At 49.7% G+C, this 16,242-nt stretch overlaps 1 protein-coding gene across 1 annotated transcript in view; it reads left to right on the forward strand.

The window, feature by feature from the left end:
• ADAP1 (ArfGAP with dual PH domains 1) overlaps positions 1 to 16,242 on the forward strand; it is a 50,401-nt gene that overhangs the window by 29,222 nt on the left and 4,937 nt on the right. The window contains exons 5-6 of the mRNA XM_071444023.1: positions 13,535 to 13,647; positions 14,509 to 14,655. Coding sequence (XP_071300124.1) covers positions 13,535 to 13,647; positions 14,509 to 14,655 — 260 coding nt within the window. The remainder of the gene's footprint in view (positions 1 to 13,534; positions 13,648 to 14,508; positions 14,656 to 16,242) is intronic.

Raw genomic sequence — 16,242 nt, forward strand, 5'->3', positions numbered from 1 at the left:
GAAGCCAGAGGGAGAGATGGATGAGCAATGCTCACAGAAGCCTTGGTTCCTTAGGAAACAGAGCTCACAGGAGCAGTAAGAGAAACCACGAGATAAGAGCAGCCATGTGGGGGGTTATCAGCAGCATCTCCCTGGGCTTTGTGCAGGCACCGTGTGCTATAGGAGAGGGCAGTGGTGCAGAGCAAGGTCACCTGCCTGGGTGCCCTGGGGTCTGCAGGAGCATCCCAGTGCCTTCCAGGGCTGGGTGGCATTGCCTGGTTTGGGTTGGTGTGTGTGAAGCAATCCTGCATCATTTCCATGCTGTGCTGCCATGGTCAGGGCGAGTGTCCCTGGCCATGGTGCAGCGCAGGGCTGTGCCTCCTCTCTGACCTGACAAGGTACAGAAATACTTCAGCATCGTTTTGTGGGTTTTTTCTTAATCCTTTTCTCCCTTCCCCCAGTTCCTTATGAGCTTACATCATCTCCTTGTGCTAAAAATAGCCTTTGGGGTGGGAGTGAAGCTGTGGCTCTGACCGCCCCTTGTTCGGGGCTGCGGCACCAGCCCAGGGCAGCCCCTGCCAGTGTCCAGGTGTCTGGGTGTCCAAGTGTCTGGGTGTCCGAGTGTCTGGGTGTCCAAGTGTCTGAGTGTCTGGGTGTCCCACTGTCCAGATGTCCAAGACTGGAGCAGCTCCACCAGCTCATGTCACTGATGTTGCAATGGCAGCTCAGAGTGGTTTGTGAATGGGCCACGGGTCCTCTGCTAAACAAAACCAGTTTCTAATCCTCACTGTCTGCTTGGAGTTTGGGGCAGTGCTGAAATCTCTGCAGGGATTGTGATGTTTGTGTCCCTGTACCCAAATCCAGAGTTTGGGGCAGTGCTGGAGTCTCTGCAGGGGTTGTGATGTTTGTGTTCCTGTACCCAAAGCCAAGCCCTGGCCCTGGAGGTATTTCTGCTGAGGGCAGTGAGGTTTGAAATGTCACTGTATAAACACCAGGTCACGTTGGGCTCTGAACACCACAGTAAAAGCTTTAGTGCCACATAATGCTGTGAATTTATAAATGGCCCTGAATGCCTTGGCTGTGTTAGGTGTCTTTAAAGTGAATTATATTGTGCATATAAAGAGTTTATTTTCCCCTCATTCTGCTTTTTTGCTGGAATATTTCCTGTAATGCCAGTGACTTGCCTCCTGATTTACACCATATATAGAAATGTAGAAAAAGCCTAATTAAAATTGGCTCTTCTAACATTTTGTGAGCTGAACTTCTGAAAATACTGGTTGCATCTTGATCCAAAGGTCTGAGTTTTTCAGAAGTTTCTGTGAGTGTAAATCTCTATTTAACCTCAATGCAGATGTGACTGATGGGCAAACAGCTGTCAAAAGCTTTAGCCAGCCTTGATCTCAGTCTGTAGAGAGGAATTTTCAATATAGAGAAATAAGTTAATTTATTTCTACTTAATAACCTCCAAAAGAAGTTGCTGCTTGGCTCTGACTGCTTTTTAATGTCACTGTTATCTGATGCTAGTTATAAAATGGATTAAATTCTCTTCTGATGCTTGAAAGGCTCAAGCATTAGAGCAGGGCTTTGAGAGAAGCTCCATCATTTTCTGCTCTGCCCCTCACTGATGGGAAGCTCTTGTTTTTGTGGCTCAGGGCAGCAGCGTGCATCAGGAAGATGTGGCTGTCACAGGATCTGTGGAGCATCCCTCACTGTGGGATGCTTTTTTGTGCTGTCTTAGCCTCTCTTTCCAATCCCTGTAAGAAGATGCCTCATAGACCTAGAGATGGAAATAAAAAAGCAATAGCAGCATGGTTAAAAAGCAGTGAAAATCTGAAATTACGTTGAGAATTCATGTTGGCTTTTGCAAAGCAGAGGTGTGGGCATGGAGAGGGAGATGCTTTGTGGTAGGGAGTCATGGCACCAGTTCCCTGCAGGGCATGTTGGTGCTTGGTGTGCTAGGATTGCATCAGTGGTGCCTGCTGTTAAATCACCATTTCCAGTAAATTCCCAGCAACTGATTCCAGTATTTGGCCGAACCAAAGCACCAGGTTTGGCTCTCTCTGGATTTCAGCAAAACCCTGTCCCAAATCTCTGCCCTCAGTCCTGCCCTTGTCTGTGAGGCCTTGGCTGCAGGGTCCCAAAGTGTGGCTGCATTTTCCCTCCTCCCAGCTGGCACCAGGAGCAGCTCCTCTGCTTGGCAGGGGCACCCAGGGCAGCTGGAGGTGGGGCTGATCTCTGGACAGGCTGATCTGGGGCTGAATGAGCAGCACAGGGAGGCTGCACCTCTGGCATGGAGCTCTGCCCTGTCTCAGTGCCCCAGAGAATGCAGGGATTTGGCATCACAGCCAGGCAGGGACTGTATCAGGGAATTTGGCTTCTTGGCTGGGTTTTGCAGCCTGCTGTGAGCTTGGTGCTGGGCAGGTTCTGCTGATGCTTCTCCTTGTGGTCACAGGAGCAGTGGGGAGCATGGCAGGGAGGGATGCAGGATGTCAGGCTAAGTGGCAGCAGGGCTCTGGTCCTCTCCAGAAAGGATGCAGCCTCCACTATTGGCTTTTTAAAGGAACATTTTAGCATTTCAAGGATGCTCAAGAGCATTTTGGGTTTTGTTTTGCTCTGAGTGCTGTACAGATGCCCCCAAAAGCAGCCCCTGTCCAGGGGTTTCCATCAGAGGGCTGGGGCTGGGAGTGCCTGGTGGGAATTGCAAACCCTGCAGTTGTCCCAGCCCAGCCCAAGGTCACTGGAGGCTGCTGTGCTCTTGTCAGGAGTGGGTTAAAGCATGAGCATCCCTCCAGGGAGCAACCTTGCCTGGCACAGAAACCTCCTCTGCTGCTGCCCAGCCACAGAGCAGCTTCTGTTCTCCAGCCCTGACATCAGCCCTGGCCGGGATGTGAGTCACGCTGGGAGCCAGGCTCAGGGAGCTGCTCCCCCTCCCACACCCCCTCAGGGAGGTGGAGACCCCTGGGTGGGTCTGAGCCGCCCTGGGTGGGTCTGAGCCCCTCCTGGGTGGGTCTGAGCCCCTCTGGATGGGTCTGAGCCCCCCTGCTCCCCCCTCACCTGTGCAGCACCTGGTGTGTGTCAGGTGTGACCTTGGCAGCCCCAGGAGCAGGGCAGGACCCCAGTGGGGCTCTGTGAAGTCTGGCATCCATGCCTTGGCACTTGTGCTGTGGGGTTTGGGTACAAAAAAGGGGAATTAAGGCCTGATTTGTTTTTGGTTTTTTTTCCAAAACCTTTTGTCTAATAGAGAGGAAGAGTTTAAGATGAAAGGCTCTGGAGAGAGATTGAAATGGCTGAAGGAGGAAAGTTTGCAGGGCAGAATGTTCAGCTGAAGCAGATGGGACCCCACTGCTGATGCTCAGTCTCCTTTTCATGTCTTCCCAGTGTAATCCTTTATGCATTTAACATTACACAACTCCATGTCAGGACTTGCTCCAAGAAACCTTTCCCCATCCTCTCCTTGGGGGTTTGAGGGAAATGCAGTCATTGCTTTAAAACAAATGACTGCTTCTTCTTCTGCCTTGGTGTGCCCTGGCACTGCTGCCATGGGAAGTGGATGGGGGGAGATGCTTTGCAGGTCACTTCTGCTCTCTGCAGCCTCACCCAGAGCAAAGCAAAAACTCACACAGTGAGTGAACAAACATTGAACCAAATTGCCTTGGAAGGAAATGGATCCATTTCAAAAAATCCACTCAAGAAACCAGGAGCAGATCTAAGCCCCAGCCAGACTGGCAGCACCCTCTGCAGCATCCCTGTGGGTTTGGGAAGGGCTCTCCTGCCTGTGGTGGGTCCCAGCCTTGCTCCCTGTCAGCAAATTCACAATACAAATGGTGTAAATATCAAATAGGACAAGGCACATCAAAGGGCTGTTTAACAAACTGGACTCAGGAGGAGGATGCAGGGGCAGATGACAGCAGGGTTTGTCTCACCATTATTTTTTCCCGTGCAAGGGAGCAGGGCTGTGGCAGGGACTTGCTCCCATGCCAGGTTGTGCTGACATTTCCACAGGACTGGCATCATATGACCAGGAGCTGGAGAAGCCTTTCAGTGCCTTTCAGGACTGTTTGGAAGTGCTGATTCAGAGGTGGTGCAGACCCCTCTGAGGGAGCAGTGCCGCCTCCCGGGGCTCTGTGGGAATCAAGGGAAGAGGCTGCGCCACTTCCCAGCCTTGATGAGGATACAAAGTCGCCACCAAAAGGCAAAGGAGAGGGCTCCACATGCAAAAGCTTGTCTTTTAGAGTTAAATTTGGTGCATTTTTATTTTTTCTATCTCTCTGAGCTATGGCAAGAGGCCAGCGACTGCTGTTATGCTTTCCAGGAAATCCATGAACATTGCAGTGACAAAGTGATGGGGCGGTGATGGATCTTACAGATAGCTGCTGTAGGAAGAAAAACATCTAGCAAAGAGAAAAGCTCTGATGTCTTCAACTCCCCTAAAGCAGGAAAGCATTTAGGCAGCCAAAAATTGCAGGTGAGAACCTGTGGGTCTGAACTTAGGGGAGGAGGAGCAGCCAGCCCTGGGAGGGGGGAGAGCACTGCTGAGAGCTGAAGCTGGATGCTCACAGCTGGTTTGGGATCCAGCTGTGATTTTAACAGCTGGTTCTGTCAAGCTGCCTTCAGCATAGCTGTGATCCAAGCTTCTATAATTAGCCAAGGAGCAGCAGCTCTCGTGCAAGAGGCGAGGCAGCAGCGACGCTCGATGCAGGGGAAGCAGAGCAGAGTGGGTGTGAGCCTTGCTGAAAGGTGTAAGGGCTGCCCCATGAAATTTTAAATAGTTGGGCATTGGTTCTTTTTTTTTTTTGTTCTCCCTCTAAGGGTTTTGTGCAAAACGTTTTGTTAGGTTTTTTTTTCCCCTCTCTCAAAAAAGCACACCTAAGAAATGTTTCGTTTTGTGTCATCCTGTAACAGAAATATTTACATTTATCAGCTCAAATCAAAAGCATTGAGTTTGTGGTCAGCTTGAGGTTGGTTGAATTTGCTGAACTAGTGCAGTTTCTGGTGGGTGAGGTGGTCTGAGCCCCTCCAGGCTGTGGCAGCTGAATGTGCTGCCTGTGTTTTGGGCTGTGCTCTGGATGCTCCCTGGGGATGCCCTGAGTGGTTCCCAGGAGAGCCTGTCCAGCTGGTGAGGACAGACTATAAGATCAATAAATGTGTGAAACACCCCAATATAATTATCATGACTCACTCCTGTCCTTGAGCTTCCCTGTTTGAGGTCAACCAGCTTGAATTAGTGTATTTTGATATTGCTCAGGCTGCCTGTTCCTGTAACCTTGAGTTTTTGCAGTCAATAAATAGACCTATACCAACTGGAGACAGCTGAAGAGAAGTACAGGGCTTTGTTCTCCATGTCTTGGATGATAAACATTTAAGGAAAGAATAGGAGAGTCATCCCTTTGTATTTTATGTGCTTTATGAGGGTAGTTCTTGGTGCTCCAGGTCTGGTGTTTCTCAGTGATTTTACACTGTGCACATTTCACATTCCCTGAGTAATGACACAGGACCAAAAAGCTGGGGCATCTTTCTTCCACTAATGAGAAGGGAACGACCAGGAAGCAATAGGATAACAAAGAACATAGGGAAGGCTGTTTTCATGGCAACTCGTGGTAGCTTAATTCAATTTCTGCTACAGAAAGATCTGTTTTACTCTGGAGACCTGGGCAGGGCTGGGCAGTTTCTGTCTCTCACCAGATAAAGAACATTCTCCAGGGTGAGGTCATGTCTTTTTCTGGAGTTTGCCAGAGATGCAGCAGAGTTAGATCAGCCTCAGCTCCATACCAGAGCATTTGGTTCTTCATTGCCGACACCAGCCCACACTCACCTGCATTTTCCCCCTGTAGTGAACTCACCTGAGTTTTCACCTTGAAATCCCTGGTGCAGCAGTGGAGGACTTGTCCACAGCCCACTTCTGGGATACTTACACTGAAATGGGACAGGGAGGTGCCTCCCCAGCTAAATGGGACTGGTTTTACAAATGCTGCTGCTGCTGCTGAGGTGCAGACACAGCAGCCACCTCCAGTTTCATAACCAGGGCAGCCCCTGAGGGACACAGGCATGGCAGTAACAAACAGCATATCCCCAAAATACCTAAAAGACAATGAGGCTGCTCAGCAGGGAGTGAATTTCAAGCTTTCATGCATTGCAGAGGGTGGAAGAAAATTTTAGCCTAGCTAAGTCAGTGGGAATTTTGGTCGATGATTTATTGGGACAGAATTTAGCCTTGATTTATATAATTCCAGGAGTTCATTAAGTGGGATTATGCTGCTCCAGGGAATGGGAGGTGATAGTTCTGGAAAAATCAAAGTGTGCAAATGTCCTTGTGCAACCTGGAGGTTGTGGCTGTGCTGCCAAATGCTCCTTCCTTGATAGCACAGCTGCCAGAGCATCGTGTACCAGCTGATTTCTGGGACAGCTGCAACACCAGCAGCCAGGGCAGAAACGAGTCCTAAATTAAAAAATTCTGCTTTCCTGTATGAAGTTTTGACTGTAAATGCATTGAACACTCAATAAAAGACATTCAGGAGCCAACAGCAGCACTGCAGCAGATCTGCTTGAAGCCATTTGGATTTCTGTTCAAAGCAGAAAAAGAGGAGTGCTAGGTGTGAGAATGGCTTTCCATGATTTGTGACTGTATGGAAGTGCTGCCTGTGTGGGGGAATGCTTTATTCCAGGATGCCCCAGAACACAGAGTCCTAAACTCATCTAAAGTCTGTGGTGAACTTCTCTGCTGACTCCTCTCCAGCTCTGTTGGGGGTTTAAATTAATCTCATCCTTGCTTGCATTGATCTGTGTGAGCAGCTGCCTAGGCTGAGCTTTTATTTATTGGTGTGGGGAACCGATCCATCAAAAGCTCTTCAGGCTCAGGGACTATTTTAGCCTGATGCCCTAGGTGTGGTTTGAGGATGCCTGTGTGAAATCCACACCTTCAGGTGGCTCCTGGTGCTCTGGAGGTGTTTTGAGCAGCTGCAGGTTGGTGAATCCCAATCCCAGGTTGGTGCATGGGGAGGGTGTCAAGGTTCCTTGCCCTTGTTCAGTCTCAGCTCCTGGCTTTCTGCATGTGGGGCTGCAGGTGGGCTCTCCCTTGCCTTGCAGAGGTGCAGGCAGGGCCAGCTCTGTGTGGGCATCCCTGGGGATGATGGTGTGGGATGGTGGCAGAGCTGCTCCAGGTGCGGGGAGGGAAGGCTGCAGGACATCTGAGCTGAACTCACAGTGGCTGCAGCGAGGGTTTTTTGGAGTGTTTATGTCTCACCCAAGGAGGATCCTTGCCCTGTGGTTGGGAGTGGTTTGGCTCTCAGAACTGAGCTCCTGAGGTGAACTGCTGCAGGATTATTGTGAGTTAGTGCCACATGCCTGCCCTTACACCCAGCTTGGCAGCTGGATCAGGCTTTGAGTGCACTCACTGCTGCTGAACGGGCTGAGCATCACACAGGGAACCTCCCACCTTTCATCTGCCTTTTATTATGAAAGACTGGCTGCAAAAGAGCAAAACCTGAAGGTTATTTACCTGTAACAGGATTTTTTTTTCTCCAAGCAAGCTCCCAGGTGGGTGTTGCAGGGATGCCACTCGAAGAGGAAGCATTTGATTTCCAAGTAAAATTAGATTCCACATTCAATTCTCAGCAATGTAAGTGCAAGGCTTCCAGTAAAGACATTTTCTGTAGCACGGGGTTGTAACATCTCCCAGCAGATACAATCAAATTGGGCTTGCAGCAGGCAGCTGTGGCCTTATCTTTAATATGTAAACACTTGCTCAATAATTAAGTTACCACGGAAGTTGTACTGTATCGATGGTCAATTATAAGATAAACTGATAAAAGGGAGGATGTGGCTGTCTTCTGTATTAAACCTGATATGCCTGCAGCAGTCAGGTGAAGACTTGGGAATTGTATAATTTGTGTTTTCTCATACTTGTTCTCACACAGCATTTTCAGAGGAGGTGAGTGCTCACTGGGAGATCAATATCACTCTACCAAAAGAAGATTTTTCTCTGATGAGTGTCCTTTGCACCACCTCACCCTGCAGTGGCTGCCACCCCCTGCTGCCCTGATTTCCCATTTTTTACTGCACTGATGGCTTCCCAAGCTCTGCAGAGGCTCCTGTTCCTGCTGCACTCAGTGGCAGCAGGGGCAAGGTGATCCCACCTGAGATCCCTGTGATCCCACCTGAGATCCCTCCCAGGAGGATGAATGGCTCTGCTAATGTCTTTGTCACCTGAGAGCTGCTCCGTGGGGAATCCAACATGTGATTAAAGAAACCAGTTAAAAACAGCTTAGGAAGCTGGATTAGGTACATGATCTCTTATTGTGGCTCCTTTTAACTGACAACCCGCTGAAAGAAGGGGGGTCTGGATTACATGGAGAAACATCAGACTTGACAAGAGTGTTTTCTGACTGTTCGGCTTAGTGGTGTCATGCACAATTTTAATCTGATTTAAATAGTGGCAAACATCACAGGCTTAATGGATTTCAGCTTTATTATTGGGGCTTTGCTTAGGAGCAATTTGGATTTTCAGCTGTGAGCCACCAGTGCAAGTGTACTCACGATTAAGTGGGGCTGGAAGCCTGGGCATGGACCTTGCATTTAAATGCCCCGTGCCTGTGTGGGGGCACAGACCTGTCTTCTTTCTGTCAGCCTCAGGATCTGGATGTGTAGTTGAGCTCAGCCCCATGATCTGTCCACAGAGGTGATGCATTTGGCTCCATTTTCCACACTGGTCCCAGCAGCTGGGGAGCACCTTTTACCATTACAAAATCAAGATGACAATATCTTCTTGTAGTGATCTGGAGAATTGGTTTTCCATGCTTGGTTTCAGCCTTGGAGTTGTTCCTCACGTGATCTAAAATGATCTCTGTCCTCTGCTTTAGGTGTCATGGGTTGTTCTTGACCTTCCCATGTGAGGCTTTGTCTGGTCTCTGCTGGGCCAGTTTGGGGTGATTTGTCTGGAGGAAAAAGTCCCTGAGGACACTGACACCAGCATTTCTACAGAAATGTGCTCTTGCCTCCACACTGAGTCTTTTGGATTGTTTTTTTTATACATTGTGGGATAAGATGCTGTGGAAGAAATCAATATTGAAGGTGGTTTTGTACAACAGTGTTGGCTTTGCTCAGAGGACTGGATCTGACTATCAGAGGCAAGTTACCATTTCAGGACCTGTTGGTCACTGAGGTCTGGTCAACTGCTTGGTGCTCTGGGCCCTGCATGAGCAGAAGAAGTAGGAAAAAGGGAACATCAGCCATTGCAAGTTCTCCTTTTCTCAGTAGAGAGAAGTGTGTGTTCCTAGTCCCTTTCTGTGCCACCTCACACCACCGACCTGAGGTTCCATCTCCTTCCAGCTCTGAGCTGAGCATTGGTGAGGATGTTTTCCCTCAGAAGGCCAAGGAGATGTCTGTACAACATTACCTGAATCATCCACTAAATCCTGGCTTTCTGTCTGCTGTAGCCATTCAAGCACTAATTGCCTTTGATTAAGTCAATCGTTTGCAGAGTGAGTGGGTTAATTGGGTATTGTGGAAGCAATCAATCTCATCAGCTGCTTGCATCCATAGCTGAAGTGACAATGCAGTGGGACAATAATTGTTTTATGAGCTCCTGGAAGGCAGCAGAGGCAGACTGGATGACAACATGAAACCCTTCTCTGCGAAATGGCCTTTAGGAAAGGTAATTTGGATGCTAAGTGCTCATTAGGAGAGGACTGATTGATTAGGAGCTGGGAAATGTTGTGCCTCTAACACGGGTGTGCACAGGAAAATGGTGTGGGTGTCAGGGTGCTGCACTTGGGAGTTCCTGGGCTCTTTGGCCTGGCTGGATGAGCTGTGAGGAGGATGTGGTGCCCTAAATGGGGAGAAAACGTTGTCTTGAGGGAGGTGAAGGGAGATCATTCCCTTCTCAGCCTGTGAGCTGGACCTGCCATCACCCACCCTGCCTTAGGTGCACCAAGCACTGACCTCACGGGGGTCCTGGGGGCTGGAGAATCACTGAGCCTCATTTTCTGCTTGCTGAAGCTGTAATTTCCAAAGAACTGAACTGGGCAGGGGCAGCAGCAGCTGCTGGTGGCTCCTGACCTGGTCAGTGCAGGAGGGGGAGGATTTCCATCTCAGCATCAGGTGCCTGCTGCCATGGGGATGCTGAGACACCTCCAGCATGGCTGTACCTGCACTGCTCAGGGTGGGACCTGCAGGAAATGGATGATCCAGAGATGGCTGCAGAATTATTGCAGGGAACTTCTGAGCTCCTCAAACAGGCAAAAAAATCAGGCAAAAAAAGCAATCTGCTGGTGCTGTGCAGCAGAGCAGGGTGCAAGCTCTGAGGGATTTGAGGACCTGGACCCTGATTGCATCTGGGGGATTGGGGCAAAGAGTGATGTTTTCATTCCATGAGCAAACTTAATATTCCTTGGTTTATGACTTTTATTGGAGTGCAAATTCTCAAAGTATGCAAGTTGAATTCATCGAAATGTCTTGCTTTGATGGTGGCTGAGTGCTGCAGGAAGAAATGTTACAACCTAGAGCAGTCAAACCAAACCATCTACCCTGGCATGGCTAAACAAGTTGTTTTTGCAACCCTATTCAAAGTCCTGTCTGTAAGGAAAATACAGAATATGCCACCTTCTCCATCCAACCCTCTCACTGTGGGCAGCAGGGTTTATTTCAGAGGAATATCCTTCAGACTCTTTGTTTAAAAAGGAGATTGTGACACGGGGCCAGAGGTGATGTGTGATGTCAGGGATTCCACACTCAGCTGCTCCAGAGAATTATGCAGCTCCTTAACCTCTCAGAAAAGGTGGGCACATGTGTCCAGTGAGTGCCTGTCCCCTGTGCTGCCCTAATTAACACCTCACCGTGCTAATGGAGCAGAGAGCTCAGCTCTGACACTCAGAGGAGTGGCCATGCACACCCTGCAATTTTAGCAGCAGAGGGAGGGAGCTGGATTTGAATCTTCTCCAAAGCTCTGAATCGGGGTCAATGCACTTTAACTGCTGAGAGGAAGGAAAAAGGCCTTCTGTAGGAGGAGGTGCCCTGCCTGAACTCCAGGAAAATGTGATTCTCTTGGATTACATGCACAAGTACATTTTTTTCCCCTCTTATTCAGCCCCCCATGCTTTGACTTGCAGTGAGACAAGAAGGCAAGAAACCACACAGTGCTGCATTTGTGTGGTGCTGGATACACTCAGACCTGGTTTTACCACAGCCCTAGAAGCATCATGGAAACAAGCAGTTCTGTTGCCTCTTTCCAGGTGAAACTCTGAAATAAGGAGCCAAAGAAACCAAAGATCAGTCGTGGTTTTAATTCCCAGTTTTGAATGCCTTGCTTAGGATGACAGAAGGAGAAGTCCATGCATCTTGGTTTTTGCAAGCCAGTGGATCTGATTGTCCTCCTTGCAGGAGGGATTTTTCTTCTCTGAGAGCAAAGAGTATAAAACTGAATAAGTAATTTTGGATACTTCCTGTAATCCACATTCTCAGAGACCAAACCCCCATCATTAACTCAGCTCTGTAAGAGCCTTCTGAGGTGGGGAAGTAGCAATATCCTCCCTCTTTAAAATGGGGAACCTGAACCAAAAGCTGGTGGAAGTCAGATGGAGAGATGGTGGCTGCAGGAGATATTCTTTATACAAAATCCTCTCCCTTGCTTCCTCTGGAGCCCTCAGGCAGTGGAGGGCTGGCTACACTGGAGCACCCAGGGCTGCTGCCATTTCCATGTGCCTGAAGGAGCTGCAGCCCCCAGCCCACCTGAGCTGGCACAGCTCTATGCACTACCTTCTTTTCACTCAACCAACTGGTGCCCCTGCTTTCCTTGCCCCAGAGTTGTAGCTGTGGGGTGAGGTGGGTGTGGAAGGGGCAGATCCTGATTTTACCTTGGAAGGCACACAACAGGTCAGAAATGCCCACCTGGGCTGTGTGGCTGTGTCCTGTGCCATTTACTGGCTGACTTTGACACAACTGCTTGGTGGGGCTCTTGCAGGAGTCACAGGTTGGTGCCAGAGCAGCCTGCAGAACAAAGTGGTTGATTTTGCTCCTTGGCAGGTGGCAGAAGTGCTGCAGGAAACATGGCAGCAGCAGTGCTAGCTGTGTTAGTGGTGTTTCTTTATCAGTCTTGCCCAGGCAGTGCTTTCTGCTCTCGTGGTTGGGTGCTGGTGATCCATGGGATGGTGGCAGGAGGTTGCAGCCCTCATTCTGTGCCTCAGGAGAGGAACAGAGGTGTTGGTGACACGATGTTGTGTGGTCCAACACAGCAGTCAGCAGGGGTTGGAGGGATTGTGGTCCTTCAGCTTCCACCTAAGCAGAGCAACCCTCACAGAATGGTTTGGGTTGGGAGGGACCTAAAGATCATCCCATTTCACCCTGCCATGGGACATCTTCCACTCTCCCAGGCTGTTCCAAGCCCCATCCAGCCTGGCCTCAGACTCTTCCAGGGAAGCAGCCACAGCTTCCCTGGGCACCCTGTGCCAGGTCCTCACCACCCCTGAGGACCTGAGTGTGACCAGGTGCTGTAAATACAAAGCTGATGCTAGGATAGTGCAGCGCATGAGACAGGGAAGAGAAGATTTATTTTCTGTCTCCAATGCCCTCCAGTGTGAGATCTGTTTCCTGTTGTGCCTCCTGCAGTTTTGTTTCTCAGCACCTTCTCTGGCTGCTTTCACAGCCCTGTGGATCAGGGCTTTGAGGACACATCTTGCTGACACACAGTTTGCCTGGGGAGCCTGTGTGGGTTCATGTTGGGTGCAAGGGCTGTTCATGGTGGTTTGCACTGATGGGTGCTGACAGGGTTCAGGTTTGGGCAGAGCAGAGGAGCAGCTCCTGAGGATGCAGCCCTGGAGGGAAGAAGCAAGAAAAAGAAAAGAAGCAAGCAAAAATCTGTACCAAAGTACACTGAAATCAGCAGCTGGCTTTGTCAGAGCAGCTGAAGGGATTGGCCTGGGAAGAGCCAACATGAATGGGATAACACTTGGTTGTGCTGGGTTTTTGTAATTCTTCCTTGAATTGAATATGGATTCTGTGTTTTGACACAATTTGGAAAGAGAACATCAAAATGGTGAAATGTCCAATGTAAGAGGGCAGGGAGAGCTGGATTTCAGACTGACTTTGATCCTGGCTCACAGCCTTGTCCTGGGCAGCTCAGCAAACCTCTCTGGGTTTCTTTCTCTTATACAGCTGTGATGGTGCCCACCTGCCGGGATTAACAATGATTTGAGATCATCTTTGGTGACACACAGAGTAATTTTGTTCTCCATCCCTTAAATGCTAAAAAATCTGTGTTGTTGAGGGGAGCAAGTGCAATCAGAAATACCTGGAGCATCCTTCACCAGTCCTGTGTTTGGCTCACCCCAGGACTGAGCTGTAATAATGCACAGGGAGCCACTCCTTGCGTGTCAGAGTGGAGATGTCTGAAGCAGAAGCTGTGGGCAGAGAATGAGAGCAGAGGGAGAAGGGCAGGTCTGGAGGAGAAGGACAACCACACACTTGGTTTGCTGAGTTCTGAAGGCTCAGTTCTTTTCTCTATCCCAATTCTCTTTTCAACTACAGCACTTTATCCCTGGCTCTCAGTGATTCCTTTCTGCTGCAGGGTACAGAGAAGGATTTCTGTGGAAGAGAGGACGCGACAATGGGCAATTCTTAAGCCGAAAATTCGTGTTATCAGAGAGGGAAGGTGCTCTGAAGTACTTCAACAAAAACGATGTGAGTACCTGGGGTTGCTGTGTGCAGATGGGATTGCAGCTGTGAGAGCATCCTGGAACATGTAATTCCCAAGGCACCAGTTTGTTTTACAATTTCCATAAGCACTGAGTCCCAGCTGCTCCAGGACAAGAGCACCAGGCTCAGCTCAGCTCACCCTCCCTTTAGTGGGGTTTGCTCTTGCTCCTCCAGCACAGTCATGGAGAGATGTCCCCCAGGCCCATTCACACATTCTTGCTCTGTTGCCCTTTAAAGTCTGTAGGGCTTTTCTCAAACCACCAGCAAAGGAGTTTTTCTCAGCTCTGGCTCTGCATCCTCCAAATAACGTGGGTTTTGTGTTGATGACAACCTTGTGATGAAGGTGTCACCACCTTGCAGTGGTCGCTGGGGTCTGAATCCTCCTTTGCATGGCATTGGATGCAATCCAGAGGGAAATCTCCCTGGTTTTCTGTTCCTCCAGTGTCAAGCAGAGTCAGCAGGCATTGGCTCACCTGAGAGGATGGGACAGGTGGGGACATGGACATGGTGCTTCCCAGCCAGGCCTGTTGTTGGCAAAGGGGATAATCCTCCATCTTTTGGGACAAGGATGAACTATCTGTGGGTGCTGGAGTCACAAAGCACCCTGGCCTGTTAGTTAGCAGTCTGTCTCTTTTTGGTGGATTTTGCAGAAGGACAGAGCATTTTTCCAGACTGGCATTGACACCTGAGCAGGGTCTTGGATCTCTCATCACCAGGGAGTTTTGTGGGCTGGCATTCAGGTGCTTTTTGCTAATGCCCTCAAATAGGCCTTTTTTTGACCAAATGAACTGTTTTTTGGTTTGAAAGCCACTTCTCAGTGTTTGCTCACCCAGCTGTGTTTTCCAGGCAAAAGAACCCAAAGCAATTATGAAGATCGAGCACCTAAACGCCACTTTCCAGCCTGCAAAAATTGGGAACCCACACGGGCTGCAGATCACTTACTTGAAGGACAATAGCACAAGGAACATCTTTGTCTATCATGAAGATGGCAAGGTGAGGCCCTGGAGGTAATGAGGAGGTTTGGGACAGCCTGTGGCACACCAGGCTCCAGCCAAGCTGGGATCTCTTGGAGGGTGCAAGGGCTACAGGGTGCACAGCCAGCTTTGAGAGTGTTTGTCCTGTTCTTCCAAGCACAGAGGGTGGCAAACTGTGTTCTAAGTGAACAGATGCAAATGGGAGGAATTGGAAATTTCTTGAAACTCGGAGTAGAGGATTTTTCAAGGCAGGCTCCTTGGTGCCCAGAAGAGGAGAAAGGGTGGATGGGAGCATTGGAAGATGAGTGGACTCAGCCCAAAGACTTGCAAAAGGGGAGCAAGCTGGAATGTAGGAGAAACAGGGATTGATGTGGTTCTGCCTGTCTCATACTTCATAAAATGCAGACACTCATGTTTGTATTGAATAAATCCCCTTGTTCAGATGTCTCTGAAGGGAGGTGTGAAGGAGAGGGCCCATGGGTCTGGGGTGATCCTTTGTGAGTCCCAGGGAGCTGCTCTCAAACTTCCCCTCCATGCCAGGTGCTTGTCAGCAGGTGCTTCTTGAGCCCAGCCCATGTCACTGGAGCTGCTTCAGGTACCTCCTGCTGCAATTTAAGCCAGACTAATGAGCAGCAGCTCTTTAGTGGCAAAGTTGCATCTCCCCCTGTTGTGTCAGAGTCTGTGGTTTGCTGGGCTTTGGTGGTTTGCACAGCCAGGCTGTGAGGGCTGCATTTAGGGCTGTGGGGTTTGGGTTTGGCTGCTGAGGTTTCTGCTGGGGGCTGCTGGGAGAAGCTGTCTCTGCTCCCAGGCAGGGCAGGATGTGCTCTGATGAAATCTGATCATGACCCTGCTCAATTCCTTCCAACTTCCCTCAGTAGGATGATGAACCCCCTGGGACAAACTCCTGCCCTTTGGGACTGGAGGCTGCCCTGGGACTCCCCTGTGGTCTCCTGCTGCCCTTTGCTCCCTTTTGGGCTCCCCCAGCAGCCCCAGTGTGTCCTCCTGGACCCCAGAGGTGCTGCCTCTCCCTGGTCTGAGCTGGGGGAGCCTCATTTAGGCTGCTTCTAACATTTCATAAGAGTCACAGAGTGGTTTGGGTTGGGAATGACCTTAAAGCTCATCTCATTCCACCCCTGCCAGGGGCAGGGACACCTTCCACCATCCCAGGCTGCTCCAAGCCCCATCCAGCCTGGCCTTGGGCACTGCCAGGGATGGGGCAGCCACAGCTGCTCTGGGAAAACCTCTGCCACCCTCACAGGGAAGAATTTGGTCAAACCTCATTTGTGTCAATGGATTATCAATATTCCAGAAAGCAATTTACTGCTGGAAGTCAGTGAGGGTTTCAGCTTCTGCTTTTCTGCAGGGTGAAACCCTACCTCACATCATGATCACAGAGAAGAACCACAGGTAAATAAAGAAATAAATATGTGTATAACCACCCAATTGGTGGTCGTAGAAGATACCAAAATTTTAACATCGCAGCTTATTGTTCATTAGCTCCAGACTGGTTTGGTCATCATGGACTTCAGGAGTGGATTCTCAGTGATCCTCTTTGTGGTGCTATCTGGGGTGTCCTTAGCTGCTTAGGGTAGGTGAGCAAGTGATA

This window comes from Agelaius tricolor, unplaced genomic scaffold, assembly GCF_023055355.1.
Source record: "Agelaius tricolor isolate 1412-34295 unplaced genomic scaffold, bAgeTri1.0.p SCAF_19, whole genome shotgun sequence".
Taxonomy (NCBI): domain Eukaryota; kingdom Metazoa; phylum Chordata; class Aves; order Passeriformes; family Icteridae; genus Agelaius; species Agelaius tricolor.